The sequence below is a fragment of the Hylobates moloch genome, unplaced genomic scaffold (assembly GCF_009828535.3).
Source record: "Hylobates moloch isolate HMO894 unplaced genomic scaffold, HMol_V3 SCAFFOLD_18, whole genome shotgun sequence".
NCBI classification, from domain to species: domain Eukaryota; kingdom Metazoa; phylum Chordata; class Mammalia; order Primates; family Hylobatidae; genus Hylobates; species Hylobates moloch.
The window spans coordinates 32,960,407-32,984,643 of record NW_026652293.1 but is presented as its reverse complement, the minus strand read 5'-3'; the positions used below and the strand labels follow the sequence as shown (position 1 = coordinate 32,984,643).

The window sequence follows — 24,237 nt, the reverse complement described above, 5'->3', positions numbered from 1 at the left end:
ACTCCAGCCTGGGTAACAGAGCGAGACTCTGTCAAAAAAAAAAAAAAAAAAACAAGAAGAAGCAAAACAACAACAACAACAACCAGAAGAAGAAGAAGAAGAACCATGGACAATAATTGCTGATGGGAGAAAAAACTGGAAACCTCATACATTGCTGGTGGAAATGAAAGATGTTGCAGCTGCCTTGGAAAACAGCTTAGCAGTTTATTACAAAATTAAACAGAGTTACCAACATGATCCAGCAATTCTACTCCTAAGTATATACCCAGAAATAAAAACATGTCCACACAAAATCTTGTATATGAATGTTTACAGAAGCATTGTTCATAATAGTTAAAAAGTGGTCTGAGGTCAGGCACAGTGGCTCACACCTGTAATCCTAGAAGTTTGGGAGGCCAAAGTGGGTGGATCATGAGGTCAGGTGTTCGAGACCAGCCTAACCAACTTGGTGAAACCCCGTCTCTCCTAAAAATAAAAAAATTAGCTGGGTATGGTGGTGCACTTCTGTAATCCCAGCTATTCAGGAGGCTGAAGCAGGAGAATTACTTGAACACAGGAGGCGGAGGTTGCAGTGAGCTGAGAGCATGCTGCTGCACTCCAGCCTGGGCGACATAGCGAGACTCTGTCCCAAAAAAAAAAAAAAAAAAAAAGTTGTCCGAATTGTTTTTACTCACAACACTACTGACACCAAATTTCTGGGCTTTTCCCACACCAACAACCAGTTCTGACACCAACTGGGTATCCTACAATTCAATTCGATTCTGACATTAACTACCCAGAATTAGCATAGCACTACAGTTTAGGCCACTGCCCCCACTGCAGGTGCCAGTCAAAGTCTCAGGTTTCCACCTGTACTTCTGACCAATGAACTATCAACTGTGGGATTCCAAGATTCCCTGAGGAGGGCCACATGTTTGATTATCTGCTAATATGACTCACAGAATTCAGGAAGGCACTTCACTTGCCATTAACTTCCAGGGAGGGGAGAGGGACTCAAAGTTGTTAATAACCAATGGCCAATGACTTAATCAATCATGCATATGTAATAATGCCTCCACAAAATCCCCCAAAAATGGGGTTTGGAAAGTATCCAGGTTGCTGCATACATTGAAGTGCTGGGGGTGGGGTAGGATGTGCTGGAGAAGGCATGGAAGCGTCAAGCTCCTTCCCCCATAGGTTGCCCTATGTATCTCTTCCATCTGGCTGTTCATTTGTATCCTTTAAAATATCCTTTGTAATAAGTAAGTAAACTTTTCCTGGGTTCTGTGAGTACTCTGGCAAATTATCAAACCCAGGGAGGGAGGTGTGGGAACCTCCAATTTGTAGCCAAGACTGACAGGTGTTGTGGTTAATCCAGAGACCTAGTACCTGAACTGGCATCTGAGGGAGGTCATCTTGTGGAAGTGAGCCCCTCACCTGTGAGGTCTATGCTAATACTGGTTACTGTCAGAACTGAGGTAAATTTTAGGGCACCCAATTGATGTCTGCTGAGAATAGGAGAATTGCTCCGTATAGGGAAAAAAAAAAAAACCACACATCTGGTCACATAAGTGTTCTGTGTTGAGAGTACAGTAGGAGAAAACAGTTTGTTTTCTCCTAGTATATGGTTTGGTATCAAAAGTATTGAGAGTGGTGTGAATATAAAGGAGTATAAAGAAGGAAAAAATGTTGTTTTTCCTATCATATGCCTTGGTCCTTCTGGCAACCAGCCCAGAAAGAAGCTATCTAGGTGCTCCTGGACACCAGTCAACTCATTAGCATACAAAAACTCTTTTTCACTCCAGAGCTTCCAAGGGGTTTGGGAACTAACATGCGAAAAACAGAGTATGAAGACCAAATTTTGGGGGTTTTTTTGTGTGTTTCTGAGACGGAGTCTTGCTCTGTCACTCAGGCTGGAGTGCAGTGGTGCAATCTTGGCTCACTGCAACCTCTGCCTAACATCAGGTTCCAGTGATTCTCCTGCCTCAGTCTCCAGAATAGCTGGGACTACAGGCACATGCCACCACGCCCGGCTAATTTTTGTATTTTTGGTAGAGACGGGGTTTCACCACGTTGGCCAGGCTAGTCTCAAACTCCTGACCTCAAGTGATCTGCCCGCCTCGGCCTCCCAAAGTGCTGGGATTACAGGTGTGAGCCACCGCACTGGCTATTTTTTTTTTTTTAACTATATCATAGTAGAAACAACCCAAATATATCCATCAAAACTGATAAATGGGTAGGGTGGGATGGGGTGGGCGTGGTGGCTCACAATTGTAATCCCAGTACTTTGGGAGGATCACTTGGGCCCAGCCTGGGCAATATGGTGAAACCCCATCTCTACAAAAAACACAAAAATTAGCTGGGTGTGGTAGCAGGTATCTGTAGTCTTAGTTACTCGGGAGCTGAAGTGGGAGGTTGCAGTGAGTCGTGATGGCGCCACTGCATTCCAGCCTGGGTGACAGAACAAGACTCTATTTCAAAAACAACAAAAACCAGATGACTGGATAAACAAAATATACTACAGCCCCACAATGGAATACTACTTAGCAAAACAGGAATGCTGATGTACTGTACAACATGAATGAGCCTTGAAAACATGCTAAGTGGAAGAAGCCAGTCACAGAAAGACCACATATTGTATGATCCCATTTGTATGAACGGTTCAGAAGAGGTAAATCTACAGAGACAGAAAGGAGATTATTGGCTGCTTAGGGTTAGGGGGAAGGTGGGTTAGAAGAAAATGGAAAGTGAATGCTAGTGGGCACAGGGCTTCTTTTTGGAGTGATGAAAATGTTCCAAAATTGACTGTGGCTATAGTTGCACCACTCTGCATATACTAAAAACCACTGAACTGGGTACACTTTAATAGGTGAAATGCATGGTATGTGAATTATATCTCAATAAAGCTGTTATTAAAAATAGTTGCCGGAGTCAGGTGTGATGGCTCACACCTGTAATCCTAGCACTTTGAGAGTCCAAGGCAGGCAGATCACCTGAGGTCAGGAGTTCAAGATCAACCTGACCAACACAGTGAAACTCTGTCTCTACTAAAAATGCAAAAATTAGCCAGGCATGGTGGCCCATGCCTGTAATCCCAGCTATTCAGCAGGCTGAGGCAGGAGAATCACTTGAACCTGGGTGGCGGAGGTTGCAGTGAGCCAAGATTGCACCACTGCACTCTAGCCTGGGCAACAAGAGTGAAACTCCGTCTCAAAAAAAAAAAAAAGAAAGAAAAATAGTTGCTGGGGGCCAGGCAGAGTGGCTCACACTTGTAATCCCAGCATTTTGGGAGGCTGAAGCAGGAGAATCGCCTGAACCTGGGAGGTGGAGGTTGCAGTGAGCCAAGATTGCACCACTGCTCTACAGCCTCTACAGCCTGGGTGACAGAGCAAGACTCCGTCTCAAAACTAGATTAAACTAAAATAAATAGTTTAAACAAGTGTAAACACAAGACTAGAAATAAATACATCAAAATGTTAATGATAGTCAGAGGTCATCTTATCCAAACTCCACATTTCAAAGATCCGGAAAAAGGCTAAAAACTACAGTGAATTGCACCTCAAATATGTTTCAATTCATGAGTTCATAATGATACAAAATAAAAACCAACTAGTTATCTCTGAAGGACACCAGGGAAATATCAACTCTGTATTTTGAAAATTGATAAGGATGGGCATGGTGGCTCATGCCTGTAATCCCAGCAGTTTGGGAGGCTGAGGCAGGCGGATCACCTGAGGTCAGGAGTTCAAGACAAGCCTGGCCAACACGGTGAAACCCCGTCTCTAATAAAAATACAAAAATTAGCCAAGCATGGTGGCAACCCGGGAGGCGGAGGTTGCAGCGAGCCAAGATCACGCCATTGCACTCCAGCCTGGGCAACAAGAGCGAAACTCCATCTCAAAACAAACAAACAAAAAAAAACCCCACAAGATCACCAAGAAATTCCTGTTTGAACACTGGCTTCAAGTAATTCCCTCCTCTATTCCCCAGCAAGTTTAGTTTCTTCAGCTGTTACAAGTAAAAGTTGGAAAAAGAGAGACCTATAAAGTGTAAACACTTCAGCAAGGTATTCGAAACATTTTCCTAGCTAGTTCCAACCTTCCTCTCTAGCCTTTCTCACTGTTCCCTTCTCCCTGCCCCAAACAAGCTACCTGCCAGATACACTAAACTGCATGTTTAAGCAACCTAGCACTTACTGTTCCTTAAGTACTGTAAGAGACATTTTCACACCTCAGAGCTTTTGTTAGTCCTTTTATGGCAAAAATCTCACTCATCTTTCTTTTTTTATTTATGTATTTTGTTTATTTTTTTGGAGATAGTTCGGCACTTGCTGTCCAAGTTGGAATGCAAAGGCGCGATCTCGCCTCACTGCAACCTCCACCTCCCGGGTTCAAGCAATTCTCCTGCCTCAGCCTCCCAAGTACTTGGGATTACAGGCGTGCGGCACCACACTTGACTCATTTTTTTGCATTTTTAGTAGAAACGGGGTTTCACCATGTTAGCCAGGCTGGTCTTGAACTCCTGACCTCAGGCGATCCGCCTGCCTTAGCCTCCCAAAGTGCTGCGATTACAGGCGTGAGACACCACGCCTGGCCATTTTTTTTCTTATTTTTCTTTTTTGAGATGGAGGCTCACTCTGTTGCCCAGGCTGGAGTGCAGTGGTGTGATCTTGGCTCACCGCAACCTCCACCTCCCCATTCAAGTGATTCTTGTGCCCACTGCAACCTCCACCTCCCAGTTGAAGTGATTCTCCTGCCTCAGACTCCCAAGTAGCTGGGATTACAGGCACGTGCACCATGCCCAGCTAATTTTTAGATTTTCAGTGGAGACAGGGTTTCACCATGTTGGCCAGGCTACTCTCAAATTCCTGACCTCAGGTGATCTGCCCGCCTCGGCCTCCCAAAGTGCTGGGATTACAGGCATGTGCCATCGTGCCCAGCCAGCCTCATCTTTCAAAATTCAAAGCTCACTACTTCTGTGATGTCTCTCCTAATTTCTAAGGCAGAATTAATTTTATTCTCAGCACCTGAAAAATTAAATTGTACCATTAACAACAGCTACTGTGTACTGAATGACAACTGTGTGGTGCCAGCCACCAATCTATGTACTTCATAAATATTTTCAATCTTCAATAAACAACTTTGTTTTGAACAAAAGTAAACTGAGGCTCAGAAAGATTAATTTACATATCAGAGATAAAACAGCCAGCAGATGGCAGAGCAAGAATAAAAATCACAACAGCTATCTTTTACAAGGCATTTAGTATGTATCAGGTCCTGGTGCAGATCTCTTTCCATTTCTACATCCTGAGCCGAGCACAATTACATTATTGCATTTTAAAGATGAGGAAACTAAGGCTTAGGTTAAATTTCTTCCCCATATTCACATGGCCAATATATTGCTAAACCCAGACTTCAACACAAGAATGAGGCCAAAGCTTATATTTTTAAGTTCTTAACTACTCTACTACTATCATAATTATAATTGTAGAGCACTTATATGCTAATATATGCTATGTGCTATATGCTATTAACTATGCTAAGTGCTTTACATATATAATTTCATTTATTTCTCATAAGAATTCTATAAATTAAATTCCATCAGTATCCCTATTCTACAGATAAGGACATTGAGGCTATGAGAGTTTAAGTAATTTGCTCAAGATTACAGAGCTAATAAATGGTAGAGTCAGGATTAGACCCCAGGCAATCTGACTCTACAGTTAAATCTGTGCTTTTACCACTACATACACTGCCCTTTATATCTGATTCCCAAGCTAGTTTTCTTTTACAATTCCATGTTAAACCATGGTTATCTATGACTGTATCTGTTTACCCCACTCAGCCATGAACTCTTCAAGTAGAAGGAACTTGTTAACCCTTCCTTTATCCCTAGAACCACATGCGGTCCCTGATTTTTACCTGTTATGAGAGAGAGAAAAAAAAGAGAGTTCAAATTAAGAGAGTGGTAAAGGAACTTTCCCAGTGTCACATACTGTAGAAAGTGGGGCCAAGATACAAATCCAGGTCTGTTAATAATGAAGTCCATACTTTTTCTACTACACCATATCATCTCTCAAACAGAACAATTATTAGTCTGGCTTTGAAATAAATGCCAAAATACAACTTGGGACTAACTAGTTACAGTGGCTCAGACAGGAGGTGACAATGCTATGGATTAGAGTAGAGGCAATGAAAATGCAAAAAAAAAAAAATCAAAAGTGAAAAATATTTTGCAGAAAAGAATTGACGAAATGTAGTAAACAATCAAACAGGAAATCAGTGCTGACTTCTTCTTAATACCCAGAACCTAGCATAACATCTGGCACCCTAGTAGACAGGCAAGTGTTCTTTGAAAGACTGATCAACATTCATACAACACATTTCTTACACACATTATATCATTTACCCCTCACAACTTTCTTGTAGAACTGCTATAACAGATACCATTTTGTATATGAGGATGCTGGAATTCAGAAATAATAATGTACCCAAGTTCATATATTTAGAATGTGGCAGAACTGGACCTTGAACCAATCTTCAATGCCAAATATCATGCCCTTTGTCTTACCCGTAAGGCCTCTCAGATGGAGGGAAAGGATGTAGGGGGGAGTTAAGACCTTACCTGCCAAAAAAAAATAATAATAATAAATCCCAGATTTAACCCAGATTTGTTAATTATGGTCAGAAGAGATAATGAAGCCCTGTAATTACCTCAAGTACAGCAAGCAGAGTGACACAGTCCCTGAGCAATGGCTGAAAATATATTCTACAGCAAATAGGAAAAACAATTCCAGCCGCAAAAAAAAAAAATGGTAGCTGATCTTTTTTTTTTTTTTGGTTAATATAGTGTTTTTTGGGGACATGATATAAACCTGATAAATGTGAATTTTTCAAGGAAAGTTTGCCCAGATTGGTCCTCTTAAATACTGCTGGTCAGAGTGTAAATCGGCACAATTTTTCAGAAACTGAGGAAGTCCCTTTATCACTCTCCTAATTTGAACTCATTCTCCTTTTTGTTCTTCTAATAGGTAAATATCAGGGACTATGCTGGGTTTGGGGGATATAGGAAGGGTTAATAATTCTGCTTGGTGTATCTGTGAACTCCATTCTACTTCATGATGTTTCAAGAAATGCAAATAAAGACTTTGAGTTATTTCAAAATGACTTTTTGGTTGCAGGATTGTGTTCCATGGATTATGACACTGCACTAAGACTAGGCCACACAGGTCATAACTTAAAGAGTTAAATATTCGCCAAGTGCAGTGGCTCACACCTGTAATCCCAATGCTTTGGGGGGCGAAGGCAGGCAGATCACGAGGTCGAGACCACCCTGGCTAACACGGTGAAACCCCGTCTCTACTAAAAAAATACAAAAAATTAGCCGGGCGTGGTGGCACGCGCCTGTAGTTGCTACTCGGGAGGCTGAGGCAGGAGAATTGCTTGAACCCGGGAGGTGGAGGTTGCAGTGAGCCAAGATCGAGTGCCACTGCACCCCAGCCTGGGCGACAGAGTGAGACTCCGTCTCAAAAAAAAAAAAAGAGTTAAATATTCAAGCGTTCTCCCCTTGTTTGCACCATTGCACTCCAGCCTGGGCAACAAGAGTAAAATTCCGTCAAAAAAAAAAAAAAAAAAAACAGCTGGGCGCAGTGGCTCACCCCTGTAATCCCATCACTTTGGGAGGCTGAGACGGGTGGATTGCTTGAGGTCGGCAGTTCAAGACCAGCCTGGCCAACATGGTGAAACCCCATCTCTACTAAAAATACAAAAATTAGCTGGGCATGGTGGTGGATGCCTGTAATCTCAGCTGCTTGGGAGGCTGAGGCAGGAGAATCGCTTGAACCGGGAGGCGGAGGTTGTAGTGAACCAAGATCGTGCCACTGTGCTCCAGCCTGGGCAACAGAGTGAGACTCCATAACAAACAAAAAAAAAGAAAACTACCAGGTTAGAACCATGCCTTATACATCTCCACATCCCCTACGCTTACAGAGTAAATGTTTCAGTGTCTACTGAGTAAGAAGTATGAATAAATGAACTACCTATAAGCAGATCCCCTGCTCTTGAACCACAGCTTCTTATAAAAGCAAGGCATACCAGGGAGTATGGCACAATGAAGACAAGGCAAAAAAGGAATCTTATACCATTAGCTCTTCCTAAACCTTCTCATAGCTTTCTTTTAATCTCTATCCTTCCTTCCCACAACCCCCACTCCGGTTTTTATTGGTCTTCCTAAATGCTCCTGCCTTGAAGTATTTAGTCATTTACACAACACTCAACTAGAGGTATTCTCAGTACTTTCCCCAAGACTCAGTCAGTTATCTGTTTTGTTGGTTAGTTTGTTTTGTGTATTAAAAGCTTCATTCTGTTACTGTATTGCCAGAGCCATGGCAAAGAAGCATTTCAACATTCTGAGCACTTGTGGACTTCAGAATCTCTGAGCAATGAGGTTTATATTTTGGTTAATTATAAGAAAAAATATCCTTTGTGAATTATGCTGGTAACAATGCCTTACAGTAAACAAAGGATATTCACATCCTGATTTTCATTTGATACTCACAATAACCTTACAAAGTAGAAGAAAAAGTATTAAAATTTTCATTTTACAGTTAAGAAAGCTGAGGCACAAAAATGACTTCTCTAGAAATATTTTTGTTTTTTGGGTTTTTTTTGAGATGGAGTCTCGCTCTGCCAGGCTGGAGTGCAGTGGCGCGATCTCAGCTCACTGCAACCCCCTGCGCCTCCCGGGTTCAAGCAATTCTCCTGCCTCAGCCTCCTGAGTAGCTAGGACTACAGGCACGTGCCACCATGCCCGGCTAATTTTTTGTATTTTTAGTAGAGACGGGGTTTCACCATGTTAGCCAGGATGGTCTCGATCTCCTGACCTCGTGATCCGCCCGCCTTGGCCTCTCAAAGTGCTGGGATTACAGGCGTGAGCCACCACACCCAGACCTTCTCTAGAAATATCGTAGTTAAGAACAACAGTAGAACTGAAGCTGAATTCTAGTGGTATCACAATGGGCAAATTACCTAGCTCTTCTGACACTCAGTTCTGTTCTATGTAGAGTGGGGATAATATTAGTACAGTCACGTGTTGCTTAACAACAGGAATACATTCTGAGAAATGTGTCATTAGGCAATTTTGTCATTGTGTGATCACAGAGGTGGTAGATAGGATGCAAAAACCTGTACAGCATGTTACTGTACTGAATACTGTAGGCAACTGTAACAAAATGTTAAGTATTTGTGTATCTGAAAAATCTAAACATAGAAAAAGGCTGGATGCAGTGGCTCACACCTGTAATCCCAGCACTTTGAGAGGCTGAGGTGGGCAGATCACTTAAGGTTAGGAGTTTGAGACCAGCCTGGCCAACATGGTAAAACCCCATCTCTACTAAAAATACAAAAATTAGCTGGGTGTGATGGCTTGTGCCTGTAGTCCTAGCTACTGGGGAGGCTGAGGCAGGAGAATCACTTGAACCCAGGAGGCGGAGGCTGCAGTGAGCTGAGATCGATCGTGCCACTGCACTCCAGCCTGGGTGACAGAGCGAGACTCGGTCTCAAAAAGAAAGAAAGAAAAGGTACAGTAAAAATAGGCATAAAAGATAAAAAATGGTACACCTGTAGAGGGGACTTAACATAAATGGAGCTTGCAGGACTGGAAGGTACTTGGAATAAATCAGTTGAATCAGTGATAGTGAATGTGAAGGCCTAGGACATTACTGCACACTATTGTAGACTATAAATACTTAGGCTACACTAAATTTATTTAAATTTTTTTTCTTTTTGGGGGGTGGGGGCAGAGTCTATCACCCAGGCTGGAGTACAGTGGTGTGATCATAGCTGACTGCAGTCTCAATTTCCTGGAATCAAGTGATCCTCTCACCTTAGCCTCTGGAATAGGTGGGACTACAGGTGTGCACCAAAGCACCCAGCTAATTTTTTTTATTTTTGGTAAAGACAAGGTCTTGCTATGTGCCCAGGCTGGTCTCGAACTCCTGAGCAAACTTTTTCTTTCTTCAATAATAAATTAACATTATCTTACTGTAACTTTCTTAGCGATTTATGAACTTTCACTTTTTTTATTAACTTTTTGACTCTGTTTTTATTTTTATTTTTTTGAGACGAAGGCTCGCTCTGTCGCCCAGGCGGGAGTGCAGTGGCATGATCTCTGCTCACTGCAAGCTCCACCTCCTGGGTTCAGGCCATTCTCCTGCCTCAGCCTCCCGAGAAGCTGGGACTACAGGCGCCTGCAACCACGCCCGGCTAATTTTTTGTATTTTTAGTAGAGACGGGGTTTCACCGTGTTAGCCAGGACGATCTCGATCTCCTGACCTCATGATCTGCCCGCCTCGGCCTCCCAAAGTGCTGGGATTACAGGCGTGAGCCACTGCGCCCGGCCTGCTTTTTGACTCTTGAAGTAACAAAACATAAACACATTGTACAGCTGTAAAAAAGTACAAAAAAATTCTCTCTTTTATATCTCTTTTTCTTTTATTTTTTTTAGAGACACGGTCTTGCTCTGTCACCCAGGCTGGAGTACAATAGAATAATCACAACTCACTGCAGCCTCGACTTCCCAGGCTCAAGAGATCCTCCCACCTCAGCCATCCGCGTAGCTGGGACTACAGGCACGTGCCATCATGTCTGGCTAATTTTTTGTTTTTGTGTAGAGACAGGGTCTTATTATGTTGCTCAGGCTTGAACTCCTGGGCTCAAGTGATCCTCCTGCCTCAACCTCCAAAGTGCTGGGGTTATAGGCGTAAGTCACCATGCCTGGTCTCTCAACTCATAAGAATCAGGCTCGAGATGTCCTACCCAAAAGCTTCCTAAGACTGACAATTCCTGTAACAGAACACAAGGGCTTTCACAATGCTCCTTTATTGTATCTTTGGATGACTTTTTTCTAAAGATTGGGCCAGAAATCAGGTGACTACAAAAATTACAAACTTGACAATTTAATGATAGAAATAGATTTTTTATGGACATCTTTCTAAAAGACTATGTAATACTATGATGAAGAGTGTGGGCTTGGGAGTCAGACTGCCTGGATTAAAATGCCACCTCTACCATTCACAAACCTATATAACCTTAAGCAAAGTACTTAATCTCCCTGAACCTCAGTTTCATGATTGTAAAATGAAGACAAGAGCAGTGCCTATGTCATAGGATTGTTGTCAGAATTAAATAAATTCTAAATGCAACACACTGAGAACAGTAACTGGCATATACTACCTGCTCAATAAATGTTATTACCACAGAATATCAGCTGCATAGAAAAAAACCCCGCGTTTTCTTCACTACTGTATTCTCAGAGCCTAAAACAATGCCTACTACATAGTGGGCACTAAATGTTTATTGCACGAATAAATGAAAAGTCAAGCACAAATTTATTGTTAAGCACAATTAAAATACATATTTGCCTCTAGAGAAAAAGACTACATGTCCAGAGAGAAATATTAAGTCCCAAGTCTAGCCTTGAAACCAAAATGAAACTGAAAGGCACTCAAATATCATTTGAGTTCACAGGTACCTATGAGAAATTGAGATATTGGATATCTCTGACTTCTCATCGTAATACTCCATGGAAAATCTCCTCTTAGTTGTTTGGGATTTTTTTTTTTTTTTTTTTTTTTTTTAGAATTAACTTAAATGATTTACTTATTTGAAATACCTGATGACACTGAACTAAAACTGGAATTATGTAACTGCTTTCAAAGTTCTTCTACTGACGGTGACGCAAAAGAACTATTGCTTCCCTTTACACATAAACACTTGTGGTTGATAATTAGTGCAATCACTTAGCATAGTCATTTCTCTAAATGTAAGTTATGTTGCAGAGTCGTATGTATATATACCTTCTGCAGCTGCATAAAGTAGATCCTGACACTTCTTCAGCAGACTTTACCCTTCTTGTTTTCATGTGGTCAGTGATACCACTATGGCCTCCACAGTGGTTGGTAAATGTCAACAAACATTTTGTTCAAGTTATTAATATACATTTGTTTGTTTGGGATTTTTTTTAACTTTCTTTTCTTTTTTTTTTTTTTTTTTTTTTTTTAGACGAAGTCTCACTCTTTTGCCCCAGGCTGGAGTGCAATGGCGCAATCTCAGCTCACTGCGACCTCTGCCTCTTGGGTTCAAGCGATACTCCTGCCTTAGCCTCCCAAGTAGCTGGGATTTCGGGTGCATGCCACCACACCCGGCTACTTTTTGTATTTTTAGTAGAGATGGGGTTTCACCACGTTGGCCAGGCTGATCTCGAACTCCTGACCTCAGTTTATCTGCCCGCCTCGGCCTCCCAAAGTGCTGGGATTACAGGCATGAGCCACCCTGCCCAGCAAAAACTTTTATTTTCTATTACTAATTCAACCAAGTCAGGCTTCCGGAAATAAACATCTACTATAACCTTAAGATACGATCTAATCCCTTTACCCTCCCCCGCCCCAACTGCAATCATTCTACAGACAAAGAGGAAGGTCAAGAAGGTAGTACCAGCAGGGCGCAGTGGCTCACACCTGTAATCCCAGCACTTTGGAAGGCCAAGGTGGGCGGATCACTTGAGGCCAGGAGTTGGAGACCAGCCTGGCCAACATGGTGAAACCCCGTCTCTACTAAAAATACAAAAAATTCGCTGGGGGTGGTGGCGCATGCCTGTAATCCAAGCTACTCAGCAGACTGAGCCATGAGAATTGCTTGAACCCCGGAGGCGGAGGTCGCAGTGAGCTGAGATCCTGCCACTTGCACCCCAGCCTGGGTGACAGAGACCCTGTCTCAAAAAAAAAAAAAAAAAGAAGGTAGTACCAAGGGCGTAGATCACAGATAATAGATAATATTGTGTTCAAGGGTACAGATATATTGAACTATTTGGTATAAACTATGGGGAATTGTTTTTCTTTTTAAAAGAACACCAACTACTCTTTGGAGACTCCTAGATGACAAATTGAAAAGCAAGTAAAGCAAGCTTCTTGCACATATCACTTTAAGGCCTGGCCACTATGGCAAACAGATATGTGCTAAAGGGCAAGGAGGTAGAGTTCTACCTAAAAAAGATCAAGAGCTGGAAAGCTACATAAATGCCCTCCTCTTTCATCTAAGGTCATGTGATAAAGCTATTCTAGGAAACAAAACAAAAATTCAGGTCAGTGGCCATTGAGCAGATCACAGGAATTGTCAACTCAAAGAGATACTTTAGCATTATTTTCCTGTTACCTACAATAACCAGGAGTTTTGAAATATAATAAGGTAAACAGAGAAGTGAGGTTAATAATGGAAAGAACACTGGGCTTGCACAGTCAGTCTTGGCTCTGCTACTTACTAGCTGTGTGACCTTAGGAAAGTCAATTAACTTCTCAGTTTCCTTATCTGAAAAACTGAAGCTAAACCTCTGACTATCCCACAAAATGGTAATGAAGAATAAATGGGATATCCATGAAAATACCTTTAAAACAAGGGCCAGGAGCGTGGCTCATGCCTGTAATACCAGCACTTTGGGAGGCTGAGGCAGGCAGATCACTTGCGGTCAGGAGTTCAAGACCAGCCCGGCCAACATGGTGAAACCGTATCTCTACTGAAAATATAAAAATTAGCCAGGTGTGGTGGTGGGTGCCTGGGAGGCTGAGGCAGGAGAATCACTTGAACCTGGGAGGCAGAGGTGGTAGTGAGCCAAGATCGTATTACTGCACTCCAGCCAGAGCTTCAGAGCGAGACTCTCTCAAAAAAAAACAAATTAAAATAAATAAATAAAACAAAGCACTTTGCGAATATTAACTTAATTGAAATAAAAGGTCTCTGGTGTGAAAAAGGTGGGTAATACATTCAGAGAAGTTAGAGCTCAAGTTTCCACAAAATTTAAGCCTATAAAAACAGTTTGCCCAGATCCCATAGTAGAATGTATCTACTGGACTATAATACTTGCCTTTAACTTGCTAGAATCTTACTACCTTTTCTTTAAGAGATGGAAGGAATCACACAGAGGATTAATATAACCTTTTCATTTTACAAATTTAAAAATGGAGGCATAGAGAGTTAAAATGACTTGTGAAAGTTTACAGGGCCAGCTGCGCACTGTGGCTCTGGCTCACACCTGTAATTCCAGCACTTTGGGAGGCCGAGGTGGGCAGATCACCGGAGGTCAAGAGTTCAAGACCCACATGGCCAACATGGTGAAACTCTGTCTCTGCTAAAACTACAAAAATTAGCCAGGCGTGGTGAGGGGTAACTGTAATCCCAACCACTCGGGGGCTGAGGCAGGAGAATCACTTGACCCTGGGAGGCGGAGGTGGAGGTGGCAGTGAGCCAAGATCGTGTCACTGTACTTCAGCCTGGGTGATACAGTGAGACTCTGTCTCCAAAAAAAAAAAAAAGGTTACAGGGCCTATGAAATGAAAATTATAAATGTTATATAACCAAGAATATTCCAGCTTTAAAAAAAAAAGTCCTGGCCAGGCATGGTGGCTCACACCTGTAATCCCAACACTTTGGGAGGCTGAGGTGGGCAGATCACTTGAGGTCGGGAGTTTGAGACCAACATGGAGAAACCCCATCTCTACTAAAAATACAAAATTAGCCAGGTGTGGTGGCACATGCCTGTAATCCCAGCTACTCAGGAGGCTGAGGCAGGAGAATCACTTGAACTTGGGAGGTGAGGTTGCGGGGAGGCAGTGGTTGCGGTGAGCCGAGATCACACCATTGCACTCTAGCCTTGACAACAAGAGCGAAACTCCATCTCAAAAAAAAAAAGTCCTCAGAAAAGAAAAATACGACATTGAATAGGCATTAAGACACCTAAGAAAAACATTTATACAAAGGAGAACTGAAGATAACAAAGAAGAAAAAACAAAAGATCTTTATATAAAGCTATTAAGGCCAGGTGTGGTGGCTCATGCCTGTAATCTCAGCACTTTGGGAGGCCGAGGCGGGCAGATCACTTGAGCTTAGGAGTGGAGACTAGCCTGGCCAACATGGTGAAACCGGGACTCTACTAAAAAAGTACCAAAATGAGCAGGGCATGGTGTCAAACACCTGTAGTCCCAGCCACTTAGGAGGCTGCGGCAGGAGAATTGCTTGAACCCGGGAGGTACAGGCTGCAGTGAGCCAAGATGCCACCACTGTACTCCAGCCTGGGCGACAGAGTGAAGACCCTGTCTCAAAAAAATAAAAATAAAGAAAAAGTTAATAAAAGTTTTTAAAAGAATTAACCACCCCTCTAGATTTAGCAGTAACTGACTGTTTACTATCTGAGTTTAGACATTCTACTCTCTGGAAGGACACCTCTACAAATTATATAGACAAGTGACTTTCAAGTGTTTATACAAAGGGATACTGCTTCGCAATTCATCTCAAAATCACGAGGCTGTCTTCTCAGCTCTTCCTGTTAAATCCTTGTGGACAGAACATTTATCTTAGGTCAAAAGTGCCATTTAGGCTAGTAAAATAAACTATCTGATCTAACATTTCCTACCTATCCAACCTCTTTTCACCTCAGGGGACCTGTACAGAGTGTTCAATTTTTTTCATCTATCACAACATCTCAGTTAACATTACCTTATGCAATTCTCTATCAAACACACACTGAACAAACATTGTACTGCTCAGTATTGTTTTGGTTTTTTTGAGACAGAGTTTTGCTCTTGTTGCCCAGGCTGGGGTGCAATGGCACGATCTTGGCTCACTGCAACCTCTGTCTCCAGGGTTCAACCAACTCTCTTGCCTCAGCCTCCTGAATAGCTGAGATTACAGGCATGCCACCATGCACAGCTAATTTTGTATTTTTAGTAGACATGGGATCCCACCATGTTAGCCAGGCGGTCTTGAACTCCTGACCTCAGGTGATCCGCCCGCCTCGGCCTCCCAAAGTGCTGGGATTACAGGCGTGAGCCACCATGCCCAGCCAATATTGTTCAGTTCAATATTGATAAGTACTTACTACATGTCAAGCACTATGCTAAGTGCTTATGACATGAAACTGTAAAAACACAGCACTGTCCTGCCCTCAAAGAGCTCACAATCTGGAGACACAGCCAGCCTCATTAACAAATAATAATACCACAGAAAACAACTGCTATAACCAGGGCACATACACCGTACAGGAGATGCATACAGAAATGCCTAACCCAAGGTTTCCTGGAGGCAACCAAAGCCTTCACAAAAGAGGTAGGGCATAAAGGGACACTTGAAGGTTTAATAATTAAGAAGTAGTACCAGGCACGATGGCTCACGCCTGTAATCCCAGCACTTTGGGAGGCCGAGGTGGGCGGATCACTTGAGGTCAGGAGTTAGAGACCAGCCTGGCAAACATGGTGAAACCCCAGCATTCCAGGCAAAAGAAACAGTGTAAGCAAAACTTAGAGGCACAAAAAAACAGCATAATGTTCATTCAGTATTACTGAGCATAAAATGTAAAGACTTTTTCTCATAAAATGAGAAGGCTAAAGCAGTAAAAAAGATCAGATCATAAAGGTCCCAGTATACTACATAAAACACTTTCAGACCAGGCACAGTGGCTCACATCTGTAATCCCAGCACTCTGGGAGGCCAAAGGGACAGATCACTTGAGGACAGGAGTTCGAGACCAGCCTGGCCAACATGGCAAAACCCCATCTCTACCAAAAAATACAAAAATTAGCCAGGCGTGGTGGCTCAAGCCTGTAATCCCAGCACTTTGGGAGGCCGAGGTGGGCGGATCACCTGAGGTCAGGAGTTCGAGACCAGCCTGGCCAACATGGTGAAACCTCGTCTCCACTAAAAATACAAAAATTAGCCGGGCATGGTGGCAGGTGCCTGTAATCCCAGCTACTCAGGAGGCTGAGGCAGGAGAATTGCTTGAACCTGGGAGGCCAAGGTTGCAGTGAGCCGAGATGGTGCCACTGCACTCCAGCCTAGGTGACAGAGCAAGAATCCATCTCAAAAAAAAAAAAAAAAAAAGAAAAAGAAAAAAATTAGCTGGGCCTGGTAGTGTATGCCTGTGATATCAGCTACTCAGGAGGCTGAGGTGGGAGAATCGCTTGATCCCGGGAGGCAGAGGTTCTAGTGAGCTGAGATCACGCCACTGCACTTCAGCTTGGGTGACAGAGAGAAACTCCATCTCAAAAAATAAATAAATAAATAAATAAATAAATAAATAAATAAATAAATAAACAAACAAACACTTTCATTCAACAACTATTTGCTGAGTCCCTACTATGTGCTAGACATCACTAAGTACACAGGATACAGATCTCTGTAGATTCACTGCTGTCTATATGAATGGCTGTTAGCTGAGTTGTGCAGTACAATCTGTATAGCACAGCAGCCCTGTAAGACCACTGTAAACTAGCAGGGCCGAAACTGCAGGCTCCACAAGGATCTTAAGGAGTTCGCAAATTCCCATACATATCAAGTACACTCTGTAAACAATAGTATCTTGATATTTTTAATGCATAATAGATGTTAGACTTAACAGAGTATCATTTTAAAATATTACTGAATTCCTACTGGACCTGCTTTTTGGTTTTTCTCCCCCACAATTAAAATATCCTGAAAGTATGTTACTGTCCTGTCTCTCAAGGTTTTCAGTGTTAAAAAGGTATCTTCACAGGGTCTATTGTCTCAGACAATAGGGAGGAAATTAAAAATTCTGAGTAGGAAGACCAAGGCAGGCAGATCACTTGAGGTCAGGAGTTCGAGACCAGCCTGGCCAACATAGTGAAACCCCATCTCTTCTAAAAATTACAAAAATTAGTCGGGCATGGCGGTGGGCGCCTGTAGTTCCAGCCATTCAGAAGGCTGAGGCAGGAGAATCACTTGAACTCGGGAGGCGGAGGTTGCAGTGAGCCGAAATCGCGCCACTGCACTCCAGCCTGGGTGGCAGACAGAGACTCTGCCTCAAAATAAAAAAAATTCTGAGTAGGAAGAGTGGCACGCCCCCAGTCTTCTCTTCTCATTCCACCCTTGCCTAGTTACTATAGAATTTATTTTTCTTTCATTTATGAGCCTGAAAAATCTTAATCACAATTACTTAGTGTGAGAATAATACTTGTAGCATTAAGTTTGTCAAAGAAATACTTAAGTGCTGAAGACATATTCTTCTTCAAAGTGCTTTAGAAAAGTGATTTGGGCCGGGCACGGTGGCTCATGCCTATAATCCCAGCACTCTGGGAGGCTGAGGCAGGCGGATCACCTGAGGTTGGGAGTTCGATACCAGCCTGACCAACATGGAGAAACCCCGTCTCTAAGGGTTTTGTATCTATTGAAAGATACAAAATTAGCCAGGCATGGTGGCACATGCCTATAATACCAGCTACTAGGGAGGCTGAGGCAGGAGAACCGCTTGAACCTGGGAGGCGGAGGTTGCGGTGAGCCGAGATTGCGCCATTGCACTCTAGCCTGGGCAACAAGAGCAAAACTCCATCTCAAAAAAAAAAAAAAAAAAGTGATTTGGACCAGGCGTGGTGGCTCAAGCCCGTAATCCCAACACTTGGGGAGGCCGAGGCGGGCGGATCACCTGAGGTCGGGAGTTCAAGACAAGCCTGACCAACACGGAGAAACCCTGTCTCTACCAAAAATACAAAAATTAGCTGAGCACAGTGGCACATGCCTGAAATCCCAGCTACTTGCGGGGGCTGAGGCAGGAAAATCACTTGAACCCCGGAGGCGGAGGTTGTGTTGAGCCCAGATTGCACCATTGCACTCCAATCTGGGCAACAAGAGCGAAACTCCATCTCAAAATAAAAGAAAAAGAAAAAGAAAATTGGTCAGAGAGTGTGTACAATTTTGTGGTTCTTGAACTTATACTGCCAAATCACTATTTTTTTAAGCCAGAGTTTCACTCTTGTTGCCCAGGCTGGAGTGCAATGGCGCGATCTCGACTAATTGCAACCTCTGCCTCCCAGGTTCAAGTGGTTCTCCTGCCTCAGCCTTCTGAGTAGCTGGTATCACAGGCATGCGCTACCACACCTGGCTAATTTTTTATTTTTTATTTTTTTTGAGATGGCGACAGATTGAGACTTTAAAAAAAAAAACACCTTTTATTCCATTGTTAATAATGACTATTTCTACCGCTTATTAAATATACTTTAAGAGCTAGTTTTAGGACATATGAAAAAAGCAGTATTTTAGGTGGCATTTCCCAATTCATCTATAGGCTCACATCATTACATTCAATATTGATGTCTGCCAGGCTCATGGCTTGACATCCCAGCACTCTGAGGAGCTGAGGCAGGAGGATCACTTGAGCCCAGGAGTTTGAGACCAGCCTGGGCAACATAATCTAGACCCTACCTCTACAAAAATAAAAAAAATTAGCTGGGCATGCTGGCATATGCCTGTGGTCCCAGCAACTCAGGAGGATGAGGCAAGAGATCATCTGAGCCCAGGAGTTCATGGTTATAGTCAGCTATGATTACGCCACTGCACTCCAGCCTAGGCCACAGAGCAAGACCCTGTCACTATGAAAAAACAAAAACAAAAACAAAAATTATATCTATTTCAATTTGTATATTTTTGAATATTTAATAATTATCTAAACTTTTCTCCTTTATAAAAATAGAATAGTTTGAGAGTATCCAACAATTTATCTACTGAACGTGTGTCAATTAGTGGGAATTAGGAGAATGGCTCATGATAAAGTCATTCCATTGTTATAACTTAATCTGAACACTGAATACAGTAGCTTTTCTTTGTACAACAAACTGTTAAAGACAAGAAATGTAAGTACATTGATGACGAAATAAAAGAATAAGGCCAGGTGCGGTGGCTCACGCTGTAATCCCAGCACTTTGGGAGGCCAAGGTGGGCGGATCACGAGGCCAGGAGATCGAGACCATCCTGGCTAACATGGTGAAACCCCGTCTCTATTAAAAAATACAAAAAATTAGCAGGGTGTGGTGGCGGGTGCCTGTAGTCCCAGCTACTCAGGAGGCTGAGGCAGGAGAATGGTGTGAAACCGGGAGGCGGAGCTTGCAGTGAGCAGAGATCGTGCCACTGCACTCCAGCCTGGGTGACAGAGCGAGACTCCGTCTCAAAAAAAAAAAAAAAAAGAAAGAATAAATGAGTACATTTATCTGATCATGATTCTTAAATGATACATCAAGATATCTGATTGATTGATTGATTTGACAGTGGCTTGCTCTGTTGCCCAGCCTGGAGTGCAGTGGTGTGAACCCTGCTCACTGCAGCTTCAACCTCCTAGGCTCAAGCAATCCTCCCACCTCAGCATCCTGTGTAGCTGAGACCACAGATGTGCGCTAATTTTTTCATTCTGTGTAGAGACAGGGTCTCACTATGCTGTCCAAGCTGGTCTCAAACTCCTGGGCTCAAGCAATCCACCCACCTTTGTCTCCCAAAGTGATGGGATTACAAATGTGGATTACAGGTGTGAGCCACCATGCCCAGCGTCACAAAAACTACACAAAAAATACTCTTGGAAATCATTAAGCATGACCTCTAGAACAAACAAATGTAATAAAAAAGAATAAAAACTAACATTCTATTTAAGAGATATTACTATTATTTTGAAATCAAGAGAACCTATAAAACCACAGAGTAAAATTTGATAAAACTTTCTCAGTAACAAGATAATTTTATGTAGAGAAATTCAACGCAAGATACTCTGAAAATGACTAGAATGATGATCCTACAGAGAACTAGCTGAGTCTTGTTTGTAAATTTTACTGAAATAGGAAATAATTCTGTCTTTGTATACAATTGCTTCCACGCATGAGCTTTACCTAAGGAAAATAACCCGTAAGTTTGGAACGGATTTCAATTTATTTATTGATTCCCCTACACATATCCTTTTTCAAGTTTCAAGAACACATTTACTGATATCAATAATAACTTCCACCTTTTTAGTTCAAAATGTCACTGTCATAAGAAAAAAATAGGCTGGACACGGTGGCCCAGACCTGTAATCCCAGGACTTTGGGAAGCCGAAGTGGGCAGATCACATGAGTCCAGGAGTTTGAGAGCAGCCTGGGCAACATGGTGAAACACCATCTCTACAAAAATACAAAAATTAGCCTGGCGTGGTACTGCACGCCTGTAGTCCCAGCTGCTTGAGTTGGATGAGGCGGGAGGATGGCTTGGGCCTGGGAGGTCGAGACTGCAGCAAGCCGTGGTTGCACCACTGAACTCCAGCCTGGGTGACAGAGTGAGATCCTGTCTCAAAAATAAATAAATAAATAAAAGCTATTAGTGTTACTGCTTAACCATCCTATCTAAAATAGTTGCCCTCTCACACACACACAATATCACTTTATATCTTAGCCCGGTTTATTTTTTCTTAGTATTTATTATATAACTATTGTCATTATACATTTATAGATGTATTTATTGTGTATCCCCTCACTGTACCCCATGTCTTTTTTTAATTTCTGTAATCACAGTGCCTAGAACATCACCTAGCCCTTAGGAACTGGTCAAAAATCATGTCTTTATCAATGATTTTTATATTCTGGACATGGAAAGAGACTCTAATCAAATAATTACTGTAAGAAATATAAAATTACTGTTGCTACGTATTCAATGAAAAAGTGCTACATAATAAAGAGGGGAGTGACCTAGGTTTTTTGGACAGGGTTTCCCTGAGTTCCTTGAATTGAGAACTCCAGGATATGTTAGAGTTAGGCAGGCAAGACAGAGTATCACCACAGGTCATTTGCACATGCTGCTCCTTCTGTCTGGACTCTTTTTTTTTTTTTTTGAGACGGAGCCTCACTCTGTTGCCCAGGCTGGAGTGCAGTGGCACAATCACAGCTCACACTGCAGCCTCCACCTCCCAGGTTCAAGCAATTCTCCTGCCTCAGCCTCCCGAGTAGCTGGGATTACAGGCGCCTGCCACCATGCACAGCTTATTTTTGCATTTTTAGTAGAGACGGGGTTTCTCCATATTCGTCAGGCTGGTCTCGAACTCCTGACCTCAGGTGATCCACCCACTTCGGCCTCTCAAAGTGCTGGGATTACAAGCATGAGCCACTGCACCCGGCCTATCTGGACTATTCTTTACATAACTCCTACAATTTAATCCCTCAGTTCTCTACCTGAAAGTAAGACCCTCTGCAGAGCCACTCCTAACTATTCCATTCCATTATTCCACAACTTCTCTTTTCTTTCCTTACTATTTTTTTTTTTTTTTTTTTTAAATGAGGTCTCGCTCTGTTGCCCAGGCTGGTGTGCAGTGGCATGATCATAACTCAATGCAGCCTTGAACTGCTGGGCTCAAGTGAGTCTCCCACCCCAGGTTCTAGAGCAGATGGTACTACAGGCATGCACCACCATGCCCAGCTATCAATTTGTCCTTTTTCAGCACACTCAAGATATATTAAAACTCTTCACATTTAAAATTACTGTATACAGGTTGGATGCGGTGGCTTGTGCCTGTAATCCCAGCACTTTGGGAGGCCAAAGCCAGAAGATCACTGGAGGCCAGGAGTTTGATACCAGCCTGGCCAACACAGGGAGATCTCTTCTCTACACAAAAACAAAAAATCAGCTGCACATAATAGAGCACACTTGAAGTCCTAGCTTTACTTGCGAGGCTGAGCTGGAAGGACTGCTTGAGCCTAGGGGTTTGAGGCTGCAATGAGCCGTAATCATGCCACTGCACTCCAGTCTAGGCGGCAGAGCGAGACCCTATCTCAAAATAAATAAATAAATAATAAAATAAAATTACTCTATATACATGAGATGAAAAATGCCAGAGGTCACATCTGTTTTACTATCTGTGATTTCCCCAATGCCAACACAGTCAAAGACACTCCACAAACATTGTTAGATTAAAAGTAAGGACTATGTCTTAGACCAGTAGTTCTCAAATTGTGGTTCACAGACCAGCAGCATCAGCATTACGTGGGTTTTGACAGAAATGCAAACTTTTGTAGTGGTTCACGTCTATAATTCCAGCACTCTGGGGAGGCTGAGGCGGGAGGATCACTGGAGCCCAGGAGTTTGAGGCCAGCCTAGGCAACATGGCGAAACCCCATCTCTACAAAAAATATAAAAATTAGCCAGGTGTGATGATGGGCACCTGTGGTCCCAGCTACTTGGGAGGCTGAGGTGAGAGGATCGCTTGAGCCTGGGAAGTCAAGGCTGCAGTGAGCTGTGATCATGCCACTGCACTCCAGCTTAGGGACACAGCAAGACCCTGCCTCAAAAAAAAGAACTGCAAACTCTCAGGCCCTGCCCTCAGTTCACTGCAACCTCCGCCTCCTGGGTTCAAGTGACTCTCCTACCTCAGCCTCCCAAGTAGCTGGGATTACAGGTGTGAGCCACCACACCCAGCTAATTTTTGTATTTTTAGTAGAGACGAGGTTTTGCCATGTTGGCCAGGCTGGTCTCGAACTCCTGACCTCAGGTGATCTGCCTGCCTTGGCCTCCCAAAGTGCTGGAATTACAGGTGTGAGCCACTGCACCCAGCCAAGAATTCATCTTAAACATCTCAACTATTCAAACACAACCTAATTAACATTTAACAAATATAAACTACAAAGCTTTATAATAATAATCATTCATTCAACTGTATTTATTATCTACAAAAATATTGCACAAGGAAAAGTGGCCTTTACTGATAATTCCTAGCTCAAAATAAGCTAATATTCTGCCTTCTCCTCACCTCTCCCATACATAAACTGTTACTCTGTGTGTGTATGTTTTAACAAGCAAGGAAAAATCAAGTTAATTAGATGCAAAGTTTAAAACATAATCATGCCTAATATGTCTGCTGTGGTCTGAACGTTTCTGTCTCCCTAAATTCATATGTTGGAATCCTAACCCCCAAGGTAATGGTATGACGAGGTGGGGCCATCGGGAAGTGATTAGATCACCAGTGTAGTGCCCACATGAATGAGATTAGTGCCCTTAAAAAAGAGGCCCCAGAGAGCTGCCTGGCTCCTGCCACCACGTGTGAAAACAGTGAAAAGGTGACTTAGGAAGAGCCCTCACCAGACACCGAATCTGCTGGGGAATTGATTTTGGACTTCCCAGCCTTCCAAACTCTGAGAAATAAATTTCTGTTGCTGACAAGCTACCTAGTTTATGGTATTTTGTTACAGTAGATTGAATGGGCTAAGACAGTATCTTAGCTAGCCTCATTTCCTACTACACATCTTCATTCTTGCATCCTTCCATGCTATATAAGGGTAATACTACTTCCTACAATGCATCCTAATTCCTTCCTACTTTCTTTCTTTTTTTTTTTTTTTTTTTTTTGGGAAGGGGTTCCGCTCTGTTTCCCCGGGGGGGGGGGGAGGGGGGCGATCCGCGGCCCCCTCAACCCCCCCCCCCC

At 42.8% G+C, this 24,237-nt stretch overlaps 1 protein-coding gene across 3 annotated transcripts in view; it reads right to left on the bottom strand.

Moving 5' to 3' along the window:
- Nucleotides 1-24,237, bottom strand: part of ZYG11B (zyg-11 family member B, cell cycle regulator) — a 112,638-nt gene that overhangs the window by 85,577 nt on the left and 2,824 nt on the right. The window contains exons 1-2 of one of the 3 annotated variants that reach the window (XM_058430524.1): nt 8,861-8,875; nt 372-622 (exon numbers count right to left, since the gene is read on the bottom strand). The exons of 1 other annotated variant lie outside the window; for it this stretch is intronic. In XM_058430524.1, coding sequence (XP_058286507.1) covers nt 372-413 — 42 coding nt within the window. In that variant the 5' untranslated portion in view covers nt 414-622; nt 8,861-8,875. Of the gene's footprint in view, nt 1-371; nt 623-8,860; nt 8,876-24,237 lie in introns of those variants that run through there. One more of the 3 variants, XM_058430523.1, reaches the window with a different exon arrangement.